The sequence below is a fragment of the Panthera pardus genome, unplaced genomic scaffold (genome assembly GCF_024362965.1).
Source record: "Panthera pardus isolate Hobbes unplaced genomic scaffold, ASM2436296v1 HiC_scaffold_17, whole genome shotgun sequence".
NCBI lineage: Eukaryota > Metazoa > Chordata > Mammalia > Carnivora > Felidae > Panthera > Panthera pardus.
Window position 1 is genome coordinate 46,917,993 of NW_026526732.1, and position 18,348 is coordinate 46,936,340.

At 40.5% G+C, this 18,348-nt stretch overlaps 1 protein-coding gene and 1 long non-coding RNA gene across 5 annotated transcripts; one reads left to right on the forward strand and one right to left on the reverse strand.

Moving 5' to 3' along the window:
• Positions 1-201: 201 nt before the first annotated feature.
• LOC109260609 (uncharacterized) lies at positions 202-13,212 on the reverse strand. 4 transcript variants are annotated; one of them, XR_002077082.2, is made up of 5 exons: positions 11,699-11,962; positions 9,739-9,868; positions 8,430-8,590; positions 3,684-3,803; positions 202-367 (listed from the first exon to the last, which is right to left on the reverse strand). It is a non-coding gene; the product is annotated as an uncharacterized LOC109260609 (long non-coding RNA). The 4 variants fall into 4 exon arrangements; XR_002077085.2 differs by lacking the exons at positions 3,684-3,803; positions 11,699-11,962 and adding an exon at positions 13,101-13,212; XR_002077081.2 differs by lacking the exon at positions 3,684-3,803 and having other exon boundaries at positions 11,699-11,955.
• Positions 13,213-13,290: 78 nt separating this feature from the next.
• Positions 13,291-17,402, forward strand: TSPYL4 (TSPY like 4). The gene has a single exon (XM_019438936.2). The coding sequence runs from the start codon at positions 13,391-13,393 to the stop codon at positions 14,642-14,644; it is 1,254 nt and encodes a 417-aa protein (XP_019294481.1). The 5' UTR covers positions 13,291-13,390; the 3' UTR covers positions 14,645-17,402.
• The last annotated feature ends 946 nt before the right edge of the window (positions 17,403-18,348 follow it).

Consider the following 18,348-nt stretch of genomic DNA (forward strand, 5'->3'; position numbering starts at 1 on the left):
TTGGAGGATCATTAATTATTTCTAATGAGTAATTTTACCCCCTAATTTCATGTCATTTACAAATCTGGTCTGTAGCCAGGTCACTGTTGAAGTTCTCCCAGAAAGCTTCCTTTCAGAGTGACGCAGTATCTTTAGGATCTTTGTACAAACTATGGATCTACCTACTCCCTTCTCCCCCTCCCCCCCCCCCTCCCACCGCCCACCACACATACATTTTAACTTTCTCCTAGGGCATCAGCAAGCACACTTGGTACCTCTTCAGAAATCAGGTAATTAATTAGCCCCCTCCATGCTTAGGGATGAGAAAGTGTGCCATTCCTCCCAGATGCAGTCCTAATAACTGATACACTTTGTCTTTCAAATTCCCCTGTCAAAAAAGGAAACAACTTCTTAGTAATCTTTTTACTTTCACTCTTTTTTTTTTTAATGGCAGTATTACTATTTTGATATTACTGTTTCAACTGTGGGTTTGAAACTTTTCAAATCAAAAAGTTGGAGAAATATTTAAAATGTTGTACAGCTTATTTTCATCAGTTGTCAAAGATAGAAAAAATATATTACAAAAGTACACAAATAAAAGTAAAATTGATGATCAATTTCCATCAAGGTAATAATAATACTCATATTTAAAGATTGTTTTATAATTGGAGACTATAGGAGGCAAGTAGGAAGCACATATTATTGTGAAGAGTTACCAGTGATGTTGGGTTACTTCCTACAGCTCTGGATAGACCCAATTAGGACGCTGCCCCAAAATAACCACTTAACCTAGAAACTTAAAACTTATTTTGAGATTCATGAACTCCTCTACAAAATTCTAGAAATATGAGCCTTCTTTTTCAGGGCTTGATTTCAGCACACATTTCTTGAGGTCCACTAATAGAGTAAAGGTTTGCATTGCAGAATCAGCCACGGCAACTGGATGCATGATTCCATACATGTAAGCCTTTGAATGTGTGACAGTAACTTCATTTCCAAGTCTTCATGTCTTTAAGATTCAATCTCTGATTCTAGAATTCATGGCAGTTTAGTATTGGGAAATGAGTGTGTTCTCCATTTGCTTTCTAGTCAGCATACGTATCCAGCTTGAATCCATTTGCGTTTTCTTGACCACATTAATAGTGGCTAACACTGAGTGACAGATATTTAATCTTTACCCCCTCACTGTTGTTTTTGCCTTAGCCCTCTCTCTTTGCTCATTTAAGTCACCAAAGATGTTACCTAAAAGTAGTTTTTCTTTTGTTTTTGGAATTTGTCATTGTTTTCTTTATTAAAGTATAATTTACATACAGCACAAGAATGTTCATAGCAGTTTTTTTTTTTTTTTTTCCAACGTTTTTTATTTATTTTTGGGACAGAGAGAGACAGAGCATGAACGGGGGAGGGGCAGAGAGAGAGGGAGACACAGAATCGGAAACAGGCTCCAGGCTCCGAGCCATCAGCCCAGAGCCTGACGCGGGGCTCGAACTCACGGACCGCGAGATCGTGACCTGGCTGAAGTCAGACGCTTAACCGACTGCGCCACCCAGGCGCCCCTTCATAGCAGTTTTATAACAGCTCAAAACTAGACACAAACCAATGTCCATCACAAGTGAATGAATAAATTATGGTGTATTCATACAATGGAACATGACTCAGCAACAAGAAGGAACAAACTACTGATCATGCAACAATTTCAGAATCATTGGTCAATGAAAGATGTCAGACAAGAGAGTGCATACTATGTAATTCCATATATGTGAAGTTGGATAGCATGGAAAACTTATCTATGGTGATAGAAATCCAAAGAGTGGTTCCCTCAGGGTTAGTAATGAGAAAGAAACATGAGCCAACTGTTGGGTGATAGTAATGCTGGATTCGGCTGATGATAACACAGATGTATCTATTTGTCAAAACTTGTCAAGTTGTACAATCAAGATCCATGCATTTTAGTGTAAGTTATAACCTCATTAAATAACAGACTTAAAATTATTGTCATCAATTCAAAAAATGGAATTCTATTTGCCCATTTCTGCTATTTTTACTTTTCTTCAGTGCTTAAATACAAGTTGTTGACTCTACTTGTATGACCTTGTTTGCAAGTTCTTATTGCTGTATAATTTCATTTCTAATCCCAATTTTAGGATTACTTTTTTTTTTTTTTGGTTACTTTACACCTTCAATTCTGGGCAAAAGTTGATCTCTCTAGAGATTTCCTTAACATACAAACTAAGAGGCTGTCATCCTCTAGTCACTGAAGAAGTTGAATCTGCTCATATTGACCTGTAAGTAGTACTCATATACTTATTCAATAATAATCTCCGTTTTTCCCTTTTTATTTCTGCAAATTTAGATGTCTACAAGATGATTCTCTGACCTTCTTTACTTGGACCCTTCTCTCTGACTCCAGCTTCAACTTACCAGTCTCTATTACCCTAACACAGCAGATTGTGAAGGGTGGCCCCCAGAAAAGCAGCGTGAGACTCACCTGAATCTTGTTAGAAATGCAAATACAAGAACCCCACTCCTTCTCTATAGACTCAAACTCTGGAAGTAGAGTCTAGCAACTGTAGTTTAACTAGCAATCCAGGTTAATTCTGATGCATACTAATGTTTGGGAATCATTGCCCTAAACCCCATTGCTGTTCTTGCTTTATCTCTTAGTTTCCTGAATTCAGTTCTCATTATAAAAACAAAACAAGGGGCGCCTGGGTGGTTCAGTTGGTTCCACGACTGACTCTGGCTCAGGTCATGGTCTCGCGGTTTGAGTTTGAGCCCCGTGTTGGACTCTGTGCTGCCAATTCAGAGCCTGAAGCCTGCTTCAAATTCTGTCCCTCCTTCTCTCTCTGCCCTCTCCCTCTCACACACTCTCTCTCGCTTTCAAAAAATAAACAAATATTAAAAAAGTTTAAAAACAAGATATTTACCTATATTCTTTTTTTTTTTTAATTTTTTTTTAACGTTTATTTATTTTTGAGACAGAGAGAGACAGAGCATGAACGGGGGAGGGTCAGAGAGAGAGGGAGACACAGAATCCGAAATAGGCTCCAGGCTCTGAGCTGTCAGCACAGAGCCCGACGCGGGGCTTGAACTCACGGACTGCGAGATCATGACCTGAGCCGAAGTCGGACACTTAACCGACTGAGCCACCCAGGCACCCCAATATTTACCTATATTCTTAATGACATTTGAGTTCTCTACCCCACGGAGTCACAATTTGAGCCTCAGGTATCTAATTCTGCTCCAAGTACACACCTCTGTCTTCAAAGTCTTCTCAGCAGATTGTTAGAACTATCAGGAATTTCCATGTATGCTCTCATTTTACATGTGTAATCCTACAGTTTTTATATCACTATCCCCATATGATAGGGAAATAGAAGCTTAGCAAATTGAAGTGTATTAATTTAGATATAAGTAACACAGGTTGTATTCAGTTAGGGTTCCTTATTTCAAGCTAGGGCACATCTCACCATATTGCAGCAACCTGTAATTTTAGCATAAAGACATTTAAATCCTAATTAAGTATAAATAGTTTAGCTTTAATATTCCCAATCTATTCATGAATGGCTTTCAAAAGGGATGCATTTATTTACCTTTATATATCTGTTCATTTATCTTTGTATATGTTAAATAATACAGGTTTTCTAAGCTCCATCAGATTATAACTGTTTCCTGTATTTAAAAATACAATTCTTGATACTTACTGTCTGAATTAAACTGCTTGGTTTTACTTTCCTTCAGAAGAACAGAGTTAGCCAAAGTAGTTCAAATGTTTTAATATCTTTCTGGAATTTGCTGAGATGTAGACAGAACTGTCATTATCACTATGAAATGCAAAGAATGTGTATTTATTGAGGTTTGAGTCAATTGGGTGATTACTTATAACAGCACTTCATACTTAATTGTTATCCTCTTAACCAAGCTCTAACTTCTCTTAGCACAATAAGGAGTTGTGTTGAGAGGAGTCTAGTACATGGTAGTCTAGGTGCTGTTGTAATCAATCATTTTAAGTAATGGTCAAACTTCTTCAAGTTTACTCTGAGGTCAATTTTGATGAATCCTCTCCAATTACCTATTAAAAGCATAGATTTCATGTAACTAATTTTTAAAAATTATTTTATAAAGTCTTTAAAATAATATTATGTGAAAAAAAATGTGGTGAAGCATTTTATTTTAGTGCCAGCAAAACATTTTTTTCCTATGAACTGGAAATACCATATATCCAAAATCATTTAGAAGTAACTGGAACAAAGGCACCTGGCTGGCTGAGTCAGAAGAGCATGTGATTCTTGATCTCAGGGTTGTGAGTTCGAGCCCCACAGTGGGTGTACAGATTACTCAAAAATAAAATCTTTTAAAAAAAGTAACTGGAACACAGTGGTCAAGTATTATTACTATGTCCCAGTGTTTTATATCTTTTTCATGTTATCCAAATTGTATCCTACATGGTCCAATTCAACTCTCCTTTCTTTCACTTACTGCTCCATTATTTATGGATGTATTTCATCTTTGAACTTCTATACACTTACAGTTTTATAACAGAATTTGACATTGATTTTATGTTGTCTGCACTATAGTCTATTTCATGTAGGTAAATCTTAGCATAAAAATAATAAAAAGTATCAAGTCAGCTTTTATTTACTGAAAGCCATTGGGATGAACATTTTGCAAATATTTCATCTTCCTAACAGTTCTGTAACTTAAGTTTTATTATATTCATTCCATATTTGAGGAGCTTATGGCTCAGAGAAGTCAAGTGACCTGCTCAAACTGAACTGCCTGTATGTGGCACAACTGAGACATGAAGCCAGAACTGTCTGATTCCAATGCATGCTCTTTACCCAGTATACTACAGAAATATAGTTTCCCAGTTCTCTACAGAAATAGGGTCAATAGGAAGAGATTTATATGAGGAAATGGCTCATGTGATTAGGGAGGTCTACTGAGCAGTGTCACAATCTGCCACATGCAAGCTGGAAACCCAGGAAAGCTGAGTGATGTAGTATAATTCCAGTCTGAGTCCTAAGGCCTAAGAACCAAGTGAGCTGATGGTGTAAAGACCAGTCAAAGGCAGTAGAAGACTCATGTCCTAGCTCAAGTACTCAGGGAGGAAGCAAAAGAGGCAAATTCCTCCTTTTCTCTACCTTTTTGTTCTATCTAGGCCCTCAACGGACTGGATGATGCCCACCCATGTTGGGAAGGGCAATCTACTTTCTTGAGTCCACCAATTCGAATGCTAATTCCACAAACACCCTCACAGACACATTCAGAAATAATACTTAGTCTGGGCACCCCCTGGCCCAGTCAAATCGACACATAAAATTACCTATCACACTCAGCATACAAAGGTGTGAGGTCATTCAGGTCACAGACTTTGTCTCTGATTTCTCTAATGATTGAGGAAAGCAACACTATATAATCTTGTTTTTTGGCTAAATATTATCATGGGAGGCATCATAACTAAATGAGCTTGTCTGAGAAAATTTTAATTTTGTAACAGTGATAGCTTAAGTATAATAAAGATTATGATTCAATTCTAATAGTATACACAGCATAAAACATACGTTGAAAATTCATGCCACAGTTGTTTTATGAATGTATGGTATATAAAATTATCATAAATATTCTCTTCAGAGCAGTTTAATTTTTTTTTTTTCCAGAGCAGTTTTAACTTTAACCTAAAAGGCTGACAAACTAGTCAGATTATCATTTAAAATTTTTTTTTTTTAACGTTTTTTTTAATTTATTTTTGGGACAGAGAGAGACAGAGCACGAACTGGGGAGGGGCAGAGAGAGGGGGAGACACAGAATCTGAAGCAGGCTCCAGGCTCTGAGCCATCAGCCCAGAGCCCGACGCGGGGCTCGAACTCACCGGACCGTGAGATCGATCGTGACCTGAGCTGAAGTCGGACGCTTAACGGACTGAGCCACCCAGGCGCCCCCAGATTATCATTTTAAAGACTACTTTCTCCCTCTAGTGACCAGGAATGAGAATACCATGTCATATTCACAGGCATTTAAAAAACTGATTATCAATGTATATGTGTACTTCCCCCTATGGTGTCTGGGAAATTTGCCAGCTATTTTGATTATTACAATGGATGCAAGTGAGATTGGTATTCATTAGGGACAATAGGGATGCTAGATCCTGCAGTGTGGAGAACAGTGCCCCATATAAAGTAATTATCCAGTGTTAAACATATAGATGAAAAATATATTAATTATTATTTAAGCCTAGAGCCTAGCACCATTTTACATATGAAGACATTTTGCACTGTTTTATTTTTATTTATTTATTGTTATTTTTTAAGTAAACTCTACCCCCAACATGGGGCTTGAACTCAAGACCCTGAGATCAAGAGTTGCATATTCTACCAGCTGAGGCAGCCAGGCACACCCCTCACCTCCCTGCACTGTGTTAAACACTGCATTTTTTGAAAGCAACTTATTTCATCTACTCTTAAACACTGCTTGTAAGATACATCGTTATCTAACACTAAGAATGAAAACAATTGCCAGTTAAACTCTGACACAAAGCTTTCTAATGCTTATAATTTTTATTTTATCCACAATCAACAGAGTGAAAAGGCAACCTATAGAATGGGAGAAAATATTTGCAAACTATATATCTGAAAAGGTTAATCTCCAAAATATATAAGGAACTAGTGATTCTATAGGGATAGCCACCTAACTACTTCATCATGTCATTTAGTACAGGCATGCCCAACCATTTATAAATTAAAATAGATATTTTAAGAATTATTTCCCTTTTGTTTTTCCTTGATATTACAACCAAGATGTTATATTAATTTTAAAAAAATTGGGGTTCCTGGCTGGCCCAGTCAGAAGAGTATGTGACTGACTGTTGATCTAGGGGGTCATGAGTTTGAGTCCCACGTTGGGTGTAGAGATGACTTAAACTAAAAAAATAAATTTAAATGATGGTACACTATTTGTGAATTTCAAGAAAGAAAAAAGGAGTTATAAAATATTCATTATAAGGAATGTTTTTCTTCTAATTTTTTTTAAAGTTTATTCACTTTTGAGAGATAGAGACAGGGTGTGAGTGGTGGAGGGGCAAAGAGGGAGACACAGAATCCGAAGCAGGCTCCAGGCTCTGAGCTGTCAGCATAGAGCCTGATGCGGGGCTCAAACTCATGAACCATGAGATCATGAGCTGAGCCAAAGTTGGATGCTCAACCAACTGAGCCACCCAGGCACCCCAGAATGTTTTCTATTCTTCTAGAAAGTTTCCTACAAGCTCAATTTGATTGCCCCTGTCTCAATAATTCTGCTGTTCCCATGGCTGGGTTCATGGGTCCCATACCTGGTGTAATGCTCTGCTGTGCCATCTTCAAAGTCTCAATAAATTTTGAACAAGGAGCCCCACATTTGTACTTTGCACCAGGCTTGCATATGACATAGTGGTCTTGACCGCAAGCAACAGAAATAATCATCTCTGGCTTTGAAGTAACACATCTTTACATTTTCAAAGTGCTTTCACATCTGTTATCTTTTTTGATCTTCACAATTAAGCAGTTAGAAAAGGAGAGAAAGTGGTAGAGAAGATACACCTTGAAGTCAGAATAGGCTTCAGCACAAATCTAGACTCTGCAGTAATCTTAAACTAGTGATATAATTTCTCTCATCTTCCCCTTCCTTTTCTGTAAAACAGCAGTACCACCTGTCATATGAAAGTTGATGTGATAATTATGTAAAATAACATAAAGCACATGGTAGACACTGAATAAGTTTTTCTCCTTTTAGCTCTTCTCTGTCCCCCAACTCCCAATTTGCAAAATACAAAAATTGAAACTAAGACGTTTAAATGATCTGTTAAACGTGTTAATCTGGGTCCTCTGAAGAGCAGAGGTCAAGCTGGGATTAAATGTGCAAAGATATTACTAGGGGAAATGACTGTGAGTGAAATGGGGAGGGGCCCAGAAAAAAGATGGAAGAAACTTTTGACCAGGAAGCAAGTCTGACTGAATGAAAAGAAGAGCAAGAGAAAGTTGGGTGAAGTGGCCTAGACTCCTGTGCCATCCAGGGAAGATTCACGAGGCCATTGAGGAGTCCTTGAGTCAGCCCAGGTCAGTGGTCAGCTGAGTCCCGCAGTTTTTAGGAATGGTTTTACCTTATGTATTCTAGCCACACTCAGTCTTGGCTGGAGCAGCTCACAGGAGGTATGGCCTGAATGCAAGCAAAGCAGGCTACAGATTTCAGGGTACAGCATTCAGGCCCTTGGACGTTATTCTTCCTGTATTTGGAGGGCTGTAAGGTGCATCTTCATGGCCACCACATTAATCTCCACACTGAGATGGTGCCAAAGCCAGAGGTAATTTGCCAATTAATATATGTCTTACCACGAGTGAGTTAACTTTCTGTGATTCCTGTGTCCTTGTTTATGAAGTTAAATGTATTAAAATGCCTAATGCAACCTTGACTCTTACCTGCAAGAAATTCAATTAGCTCGGCATCTTCTTTGAATGTGAAGTTAGTTGTTCTTCAGCCATTGTTTTCCCAAAAAGTAGGACGGCTTTCTGTTGGAATTGGCAAGTCTACCTGGCTCTGGACACATGGAGTCTGTCTGCTAAAGATGCCTTCGTCCTGTCTGAGGAAGAAAAACATTTCCATAGAATGCCTCTGTTGCTGCTCAACTCAACTCTGGGCTTTGGAGCCCAGGAGAGGTGACCCATTCAGTCAGAGAGCCATAACTCCTTCCATACATTAAGGGTCATTTAGGGGAAATTGTTTGAAAATCAAGTATCTTTTGGCTGTAATGGTCCATGAAATAATTATTTTTTTATTTTTAATTTTTCCATGAAATAAGTTTTAAAGACAAGAAGGAAAAAACACATGGAGATGGGGGTGAGGGTGGAGGAAAGAAAGCAACTTATAAGGAAGGTTCACCTATGTAGAGTGTTGACCCACTACTCTGAGAAGTGAATAAAGATGGGTTGGGTGATCTTATTATTCCCATTTTTTTTTAAAGTAGGCTCTACAACCAACGTGAGGCTTGAGCTCACTACCCCGAGACCAAGAGTTACATGCTCCTCTGGCTGAGCCAGCCAGGTGCCCCTTATTCTTCCCATTTTCGAAATGTGGAAATGAGATTTTAAAAAGTCAAACCACTTGCCCAAATTTCCATTGCTCGTTAAGGCAGAGCTGGAACTTCAGCCCATATCTTTTGCCCTCCTCTAGTAAGACTAGGTCTACACAATACCAATAAAAAAAACAAATGAACAAAGGGAATGTTACATTTGATGGATGGAGAACTGCTGACGTAGGGCACTGAATCGTGAATTCCTGTTTCTCCTTTTATTTTTATTTTTAATTTTTTTTTATAATTTTTTTTTTAACGTTTATTTATTTTTGAGACAGGGAGAGACAGCATGAACGGGGGAGGGTCAGAGAGAGAGGGAGACACAGAATCTGCAACAGGCTCTGAGCTGTCAGCACAGAGCCTGATGTGGGGCTCGAACTCACGGACCGCGAGATCATGACCTGAGCCGAAGTCGGATGCTTAACCGACTGAGCCACCCAGGGGCCCCCCTGTTTCTCCTTTTAGTAACTGGGTGCTTCCCCAACAATTGTTAGTATTTTTCTGGATGGGCAGAGGGGAATAGGAAGATAAGATTTAACATTAAATTGAGATGGTCATATGGTCTTATTTCTAAGAAAGTACCTTTGCATTTTATACATTGTGTAGAACTGCAGGACGATATAATGAATGAGTGCACAGTTCTTGAGTCAGATTACCTGGTTTCAGCTTGTGGCTCTATATTGCTGCTGTATGACCTTGGATAAGCAACTCAGTTTCTCTTTGCTTGAGTTCCTTCTGAGGTAATGTAAAATGGAGGTCATAATATTATTACCTCACAGGGTTGTTCTGAGGATTAAAAGAGATAGCACATTTAGAAGACACTAAATAAATGTAGGCCAAAATGAATATAGAACCAGAAACCATGTCGCTCTGAAAAAAGAAAAAAACTTGCTGTTCAAGAGCAATAACAGTGGATGTTTCCTAAGTTTTCCAGTGTTTACTATATACTTTAGTAAAGTCACTCCTGTTTGACTATATTAGTTTATTTTTGAACTTTTGTTAAAGTCCGTGTCCTGTGGCAAATGTACCTTCTAGTTTTTCACGACATTTTCTGCAAATGCTTTTTCATACAATCATGTTACTGATATATCTTTTTTTCTGTAGTGAGGTTTATTGCCAATTGCCATTAGGACAGTCTCTGTTGTGTACCAAAAAATCCTATATTCTAATATGCAAATCAAATGATTCCTATTTATAATACATATATCTACTCAACTCAAAATGAAATGCTAGCAGAGTCACATTATTCACTTTGGTAAAACCTTTTAAAATTTACATTTAAATCAAATCATCACAGGGGCGCCTGGGTGGCTCAGTCGGTTAAGCATCCGACTTCAGCTCAGGTCACGATCTCACGCTCCGTGAGTTCGAGCCCCGCGTCGGGCTCTGGGCTGATGGCTCAGAGCCTGGAGCCTGCTTCCGATTCTGTGTCTCCCTCTCTCTCTGCTCCTCCCCCGTTCATGCTCTGTCTCTCTCTGTCTCAAAAATAAAAAAAACGTTAAAAAAAAAATTAAATAAAAAAAAAATAAAAATAAAAAAAATAAATCAAATCATCACATTTCATTAAAATGTTCAATGAAATAGTCACTGTAGATGCCAAGGATGAAGCCACTATACAGCCATCCTTGTCCAGCTGGGATGAGGAGACTGATCTGCATAAAGCAACCAAGAGAGTCAAAGACAGAAGGTAAGTACTAAATTGGGTGGCAAAGGTCACAGAGCTATAGGACTGTCAGAATGATAAGGGAAGGTTATGCGTAGGAGATAGGAGGAGGCAATTTGCCAATTAATATATGTCTTACCACGAGTGAGTTAACTTTCTGTGATTCCTCTGTCCTTGTTTATGAAATTAAATGCATTAAAATGCCTAATGCAATCTTCCCGAGATAGGCTTGAATGGAGTTTCAAGAATGGGCAGGCTATTATTAGTGGAAAATGATTGCAATGACAAGAACAATCAAAGCTATGGACAGGGACGTTTCAAGTAGTGGAGGTAAAAATCTTTCTAAAAATTTGGTATATACAACAAGAGAAAAAAGTTCACAGGTAGTAGCCTCAGGTAATTTTATAATTTTCTGTTGCAAATAGCAAATTCTTTCTTCTATGGCAAAGGAACTTTCATTCAGCATTTGCTCTTCTCTGCTTCTTGGCTCAGGTTATAATCCTAGAGAATTAATCCTCCCACAGTACAAAGACTCTTTAAGAAAGGAAACAAGGCAGAATAGTGTCAAAGAGTGACTCAAAGTCACAAAGTCACTTAATGATAGCACATTGCTTACTAATTGATTTCACCCCACAGAGGCAAAATAGGATTTATTAAAAGAGGAAAAAAAAGGAGAGAAAAATCATTGTAGTCTGAGAAGAGTGAATCTTGTTTGCACAATTTTTGTGGGATATCTGATTAGTTGGCAGCAGTCAATTTGGACAGTCTGTCCTTGAGTAGGCTGACTAGGGGTACAAAAATATCTTAATTGTTTACGAATTCTCTTGCAAACCTTTGTGAGCTAAACTATGAAGCTTCAGGGCAAGGTGTTTCCCTTTAATGTCAGTGTCTTTTGCATCAACACCTCATTCTTACTTGTACTGGGTCTGCACTACTTCCCTCCAGTCTCCTACCTGCTGCTGCTTGTTTCTAAATCCGTTTCCCCACATGCTTCCTTTTCACTGGATCCTCTTCTGAGTCCCAATTTCAAAGTGATCATAATCTGGGGGCTCTGTAGTGGAGTTTCTATTACAAAGAATTATAATCAGGGGCGCCTGGGTGGCTCGGTCGGTTAAGCGTCCGACTTCTGCTCAGGTCATGATCTCGTGGTCCGTGACTTCGAGCCCCGCGTCGGGCTCTGTGCTGACAGCTCAGAGCCTGGAGCCTGTTTCAGATTCTGTGTCTCCCTCTCTCTCTGCCCCTTCCCTGTTCACGCTCTGTGTCTCTCTCTCAAAAATAAATAAACGTTAAAAAAAATAAAAAAAAAGAATTATAATCATTTTTCTAATATGAATTTAAGATGTTAAACAAAAATATGCAAAATTTAAGTTTTCCTTCACTCTTGCATTTTTCTAAGGACTAACACCAGTGTTTTCATACTCCAACAAACAAAACAACACATAGCACAGTATCGACATCACTAGCAGATGAATTGTATGAGCTGACTTGAATAGACAAATTTTAAGTAAATACTTTAACATTAACATTTTAAATGTTACTTAAAATATTTTAATTAAATACTTTAACATTAACATTTTAAATGTTACTTAAAATATTTTAATTTGGACAAGTAATAGTTTCAGTGCCTGCAAACAGTTGATTATTGCTTCTGCCCTGCAGTAAATTATAACAGGGGCATATTTTGGCAAGTATTTGCTGGCTTCATGCCCACATGCATTATAAAGCAGGAACTCCTTTTAGATTAGGATTACAGCCTAAGGATAAGCAACATATATTATGTACAATTGTGGAAATTAAAATCTCCTGAGATCACATCTTTTTCAGAAATGCTTAACGGCTAAATTTGCATGCTCACGCGATGTCACTTCTAAGTAAGGAAAATACATTTGCTACTTATATTAGTTAAAAGGGATGAGGAAATATTGTCCAATCACTTCATAGGTATTGGCCAAAGTACATAAACAAATTGAAATAATCATTTTGTCTTGTTAGGATGAGAGAAACTTCCCTTACAATTGCTCCTAATTTTTTAAATCATCGCTTAACAGAGCAACACTTTTCTTAAAAATCAAACTCTGCTCATCTTAATTCTTTGATAATAGTCACGAATCTGTACATTAAAAAAGGCAGGCAGGCGCCTCGTTAGCGCAGTAGGTAGCACTCAGTCTCATAAAAAAGGCACGCAGGTGAATTGCTGACTCCTCCTTACCATCCACGAACGGCCCTCTGAGCTGATGAACTTGGACCATAACCTTTCTTACCTTTTAAGTAAATATTTTAAGAGAAAAATTAATAGCATAGGTGTCTTAGAAATACATACAGAGCCTTAGAAATGCACACTGACACAGTTCTCACATGTTCGAGTTTGGTCTGCACCCAATCACGTAAATCAAATCTTTTCCAGAGAGACGAAATTCATCTATTTTATAACACAAAGACAAAGGCATACCCTTGACTGACGTAATCATTAGGTTCAGCGAATTCTCGCGCGACGTGAAGATGCTGCTGCCGTGACGTCACCAGTTGCCATAGCAGCATCCTCCAGAGTGGAAAAGAGGGGTGGTGCGACAAGCGGATTGGGGCGGAGCGCGGCTTCTGCAGAGGACAAGGGACGCTCTGCTCCTGCGGATCTGACTTCTACCAAAATGAGCACCCTGGATGAGGGCAGCAATCCTCCTGTCGCTAAAGACTGCGGCGTAGCTACTGCCGACGATGCCCCAGGACATCCGGACCTAAACCAGTGCCGGGGCGAGGAAACCGAGGCGACCCAGGTGATGGCGGACACAGGTGAGGAGGGCATCTCGGAGACCGCCGCGGAGGCAGGCGCCCCCGAGAGCCCCGCGAGCTGTGCCCCCGTGTTCCGCGTTCGAGTTTTTGGGAGCCGCAGCCGTGTAGCGACCAAATCGGGCCAGAAAGAGGGTCTCCCTCCGACGGAAGGCTTGGCAGCAGCCTCTGCTTCAGCCTCCCCCGCGGTAGCAACCGACAATAGCCAGGAAAATGGCTGTCAGCGTAGAGAGCCGCGGGGCCCTGCTGGGGAGAAAGCTCTAGAAGCCTGTGGCGCAGGGGGGTTGGGGTCTCAGATGATGCCTGGGGCGAAGGCCAAGGAAATGACGACAAAAAAGTGCGCCGTTTCAGCGGCAACGGAAAAGGAGGGAGTAGCGGAGGAGGTGGTGGAGGAAAAGAAGGTGATGCAGAAGGAAAAAAAGGTGGTAGGAGGAGTGAAAGAGGAGTCACGGGCCAAGGCCCCGAAGATCAATAACTGCATGGATTCTCTGGAGGCCATCGATCAGGAGCTGTCAAATGTAAATGCCCAGGCTGACAGGGCCTTCCTTCAGCTGGAGCGCAAGTTTGGCCGGATGCGAAGGCTCCATATGCAGCGCAGAAGTTTCATTATCCAAAATATCCCAGGTTTCTGGGTCACTGCCTTTCGGAACCACCCCCAGCTGTCACCTATGATCAGTGGCCAAGATGAAGACATGATGAGGTACATGATCAATTTGGAGGTGGAGGAGCTTAAACATCCCAGAGCAGGCTGCAAATTCAAGTTCATCTTTCAGAGCAACCCCTATTTCCGAAATGAGGGGCTCGTCAAAGAATATGAGCGCAGATCCTCTGGCCGAGTGGTGTCTCTTTCCACTCCAATCCGCTGGCACAGGGGCCAAGACCCCCAGTCACATATCCACAGGAATCGGGAAGGAAACACTATCCCCAGTTTCTTCAACTGGTTCTCAGATCACAGCCTTCTAGAATTCGACAGGATTGCTGAGATTATCAAAGCAGAACTGTGGCCCAATCCCCTACAGTACTACCTGATGGGCGAAGGGCCTCGCCGAGGAATTCGAGACCCAGCAAGGCAGCCCGTGGAGAGCCCCAGGTCCTTCAGGTTCCAGTCTGGCTAAGCGCTGCCCTTGTGAGAAGCTCCTGCACAAGTCTCCCACCACCTCCCCTTGAACCTTTGCTTAGCCAACAGCATGCAGTCTTCTATCTGCTTTCTCTTCACACTGAACTATTTTGTCCTTTGGTTCTCCTAAATCTTCAACAGTCATTTGCAAGATTGACTCTTACATGTTTGTGTCCCTCTTCCTCTGGACCTTCATGCTCTTCTGTATCCTGTTACATGTTCAAGTGCATGGCGTTGCACTGCTTCTATGCCAAGCACATGATGCTGTAGATAGGCACTGCCTTCCTTTGCATGCCTTGGGTCCTGTCTATGACCATGGTCTTCTCCTAGTTTTTTAAGTGGTTCTCCACCACAAAGAAGCTTGCAGTACCTTTGCAAATAACTAGCTGGACTTCATACTTTATGCTGACTGTCCTCCTGATAACCATGTATTCTATGGCAAATTCTTTGAGTTTCACCGCTGCAAGATGAAACTACTCTAGATGATGCCAACCATCAACACAAACTGGACATTTCTAGCTACCACTAACTGGTTCCCAGCTGCCTCCCTGGGCCTGTGCTATCCACCCTGCTGGCTATCTGGCAGAATAAGGGGGCTAGTGGGTGGCTACAAGGCATGAGTGAGGTAACAGATGAGAGGTTTTCAGTGTTATTGCATCTTCTTTTCACTCTGCTTTGTGACCAGGTACTGGTGAGTATGAGGGTTGGTGCTATGGCCCACACAAACCTGTTCTCACCCTTCTGGATGAGCTTTGCATAGGCACCATTGCCTGCCTCCTCAGCAACTGACCGTGGACTTAAGCTCCCAGGCAGCACACAGGGAACTGTGCCTCAATCCCCTTGTGCCATCAAATGGTTACCTATAAACCCAATTGGCTGTGGGGCAGGTTGCACAGTCATATGTGATAGTGCCCAAAGCAAGGCTGGAAGGGGTTCACTTCCAGCAGTTAGCCTTTCTGAGCTGGAGTCAACAAACCACCCTTAATCAGATAGTTTTGTTAGGTATCCCCTTCTCTAACTCCTGCACTCATTCTGAGCATGATAAAGTTGCCAGGGTGGGGGCACCGAGGGAAAGGTGTTCCTGGTGTGTGTGGCCTGTTCTGCATCTTTTTGTCTCTTTCCTCCACCCCCACCCCCTTGTTCTCTCCCCCACTTCCCTCTCCTCTGAAGCAGACAGGAAACAAAACTGGCAAAGCGGGCTTTTTGTTTAATTTTCTCTACCCTTGATGGTGTCCAAAGAGAGAAAGGTACTGTACAATAGACTCCACATGTCTTCTTGTGCTCTTCTGCCCTCAAGCCTCCACCCTACTTCCTTTAGTAAGGTCTAAAAGTTTCAAAGGGAGACCTGTAGGTTATTTAGTTATGAGCAGTGTTCTTTTGGGCCAATTTTGACAACCCCACCTTTTCCCTGTCCACTTACCAAAATCTGTGTGTTTCTTGAGTTTAGTTAGAGAAGCAGGGAGGAAAGACAGAAGGGCCTCACAGTGATGGACTCAAGGCAGATGCAGAGAAGGTTGTGATGTAAAGCGGCCAAACTTAGTTTCACTCCACTTTCCTAAACATGGAAATTTTGGTGGGGGTGGCCTTGACCACTTAGAAATAACCCCAAGGCAGCATTTTGAGGGTCACCTCTATTCTCTGTACTATTTTATTACTGCTCGCATGGCCCAGGGGCCTCCATCCTGTTGTCTGGCCTTCTTGGCTTTCAGGCTTCAGTTTCCCTATTTCCTTCCCTGCTTCTCTCCCAACAGATGAGGGAGCAGGCTGCAGTGTACATTGTGGGAGATGCCAAAGTTCCTCCCTGAGGATGTGTGGAGTTTGTTTGGATTTCCAGGACAGGTTCCAGTAGGTGGGACAGCAGTGTATCAGGGCTGTTACTTGGGTGGTATATGGTAATGGTAAGGACTACCTGCTTTCTCCTTTTTGAAGGCCTTGCCCTAAGCTCCATGAGTGCTTGGGAGGTCTGGGTACAGCAGTGGGGAGGGTGCTCTAGGCTGCGGGAAGTGAGAGCCCAGAAACCAAAATGAACCAAGTAGTCTCGGAACGGCACAGGAACGATGAACCCTGCAGCTTTGGGAATGGAGGGAGAGGCCCCCGAAGCTTTTCCTAGGAGAGGTGGGAGAATCAAAGTGGTTGATGTTTAAAAAGGATACTTAGAGGAGTTTTCCCTAACTCCCTTGAATTCACCAGTAGATTTTTGTCTAAAATGCAAAAATGCAAGTCTGGATGTTTTCTCTCTGTTATTATAGGAGTGATCTTTTCTGTATAGAAGATTAATGGTATATGCTCATTATTTCACTGTGTTTGAGTAAAATCCTATTAATTCCTTTCTCTATTTTTGCTTGCTGGCGAAATTGACATTTACAGGCCTGCTTTTTGCTTATAATTGAGAATATGTGCAAAAATATCAAACTTGTTTCCTGTGCAGTATGAAACCTGTGAATATTCGTTAATATATCAGCTTGTTCTGGTCTGTCTTCATATATAGCTCTATTCTTAGAAATATAATTTGAATGTGATCCTTGAAATTTTGCAAATTGTTGCTGTGTCTTGTGAAAGTAATTTCAAAAAGAAAACCAATTCTTTTGTCTTGATATTTCTTGCCCTAATAGTAATGTTGTACTTGAATTTTATGTTCCTAACCAGTGTAAGTATTTGTAGAATTGCTCTGTCAAAGTAAACAAGGATCGTTAAGTACTTTATTAGTCTTCTTCTGTGTGCTCAAAGGAAAAATAAAAGTCTGTCACTCTGCTGTATTTCTTGTTTTCACCAAAAAAATAACAATAAAGTTCTGTGTGTCTAGGCTAATGAAAGGTTGGGAAATCATTAAAGTTATCAAGTTGTCACCAGAAGCATTGTCCTGAAGCTTTATAAAAAAAAAGCCACAGAATTTCTAAGATTTTTTTTACTAGGAAAATGGTAAATAAGAAGCCTAACTAACTGGATGCTCATGGACTTAATTTTTCCTTGTTCAACCAGTGTAGTTTTGGAGGGTAATTGAAGCACCACTGAATTTTCAGTGGAAAGCTTTTTTTTTTTTTTGCTTTTTAAGTTTTTAATTCCAGTTAACATACAGTGTTATATTAGTTTCAGGTATGCACTATATTGTATATGTATGTGATTGAACAACTCCATATATCACCCAGTGCTGATCACAAGTGCAGTACTTAATTTCCATCATTTATTTAACCCATCCTCCCACCCACCATTGGTAATCATCACTTGTTCTCTATAAGAGTCTGTTTCTTGATTTGTCTCTTTTTTTTACCCCCTTGTTTTATTCCTTAAATTTCACATATGAGTGAAATAATGGTATTTGTCTTTCTCTGACTCAATTTCACTTACTGTAAAACTTTTAATTTTTTTTTAAAAATGTTTTATTTATTCTTGAAAGAGAGAGAGAGACGGCATGAGTGAGGGAGGGGCAGAGAGAGGGACACAGAATCCAAAGCAGACTCCAGGCTCTGAGCTGTGAACACAGAGCCCGATGTGGGGCTCAAACTCACAAGCCGTCAGATCATGACCTGAGCCGAAGTTAGATGCTCAACCAACTGAGCCGCCCTGGTGCCCCATGGAAAGCTATTCTTAATACACCATTCTTATTTGCTATATTTATGTTAACTGATTCTTAGTGCGCTTAAGATAGACTTTGGAAAAATTAATCATTGTGTATTCTGTTAGGTGCTTCTTAATTTCTTTGCT

Coding starts and splice junctions, on each gene's coding strand:
- TSPYL4 (XM_019438936.2), top strand. CDS start 13,391: ATGAGCACCCTGGATGAGGGCAGCAATCCTCCTGTCGCTAAAGACTGC.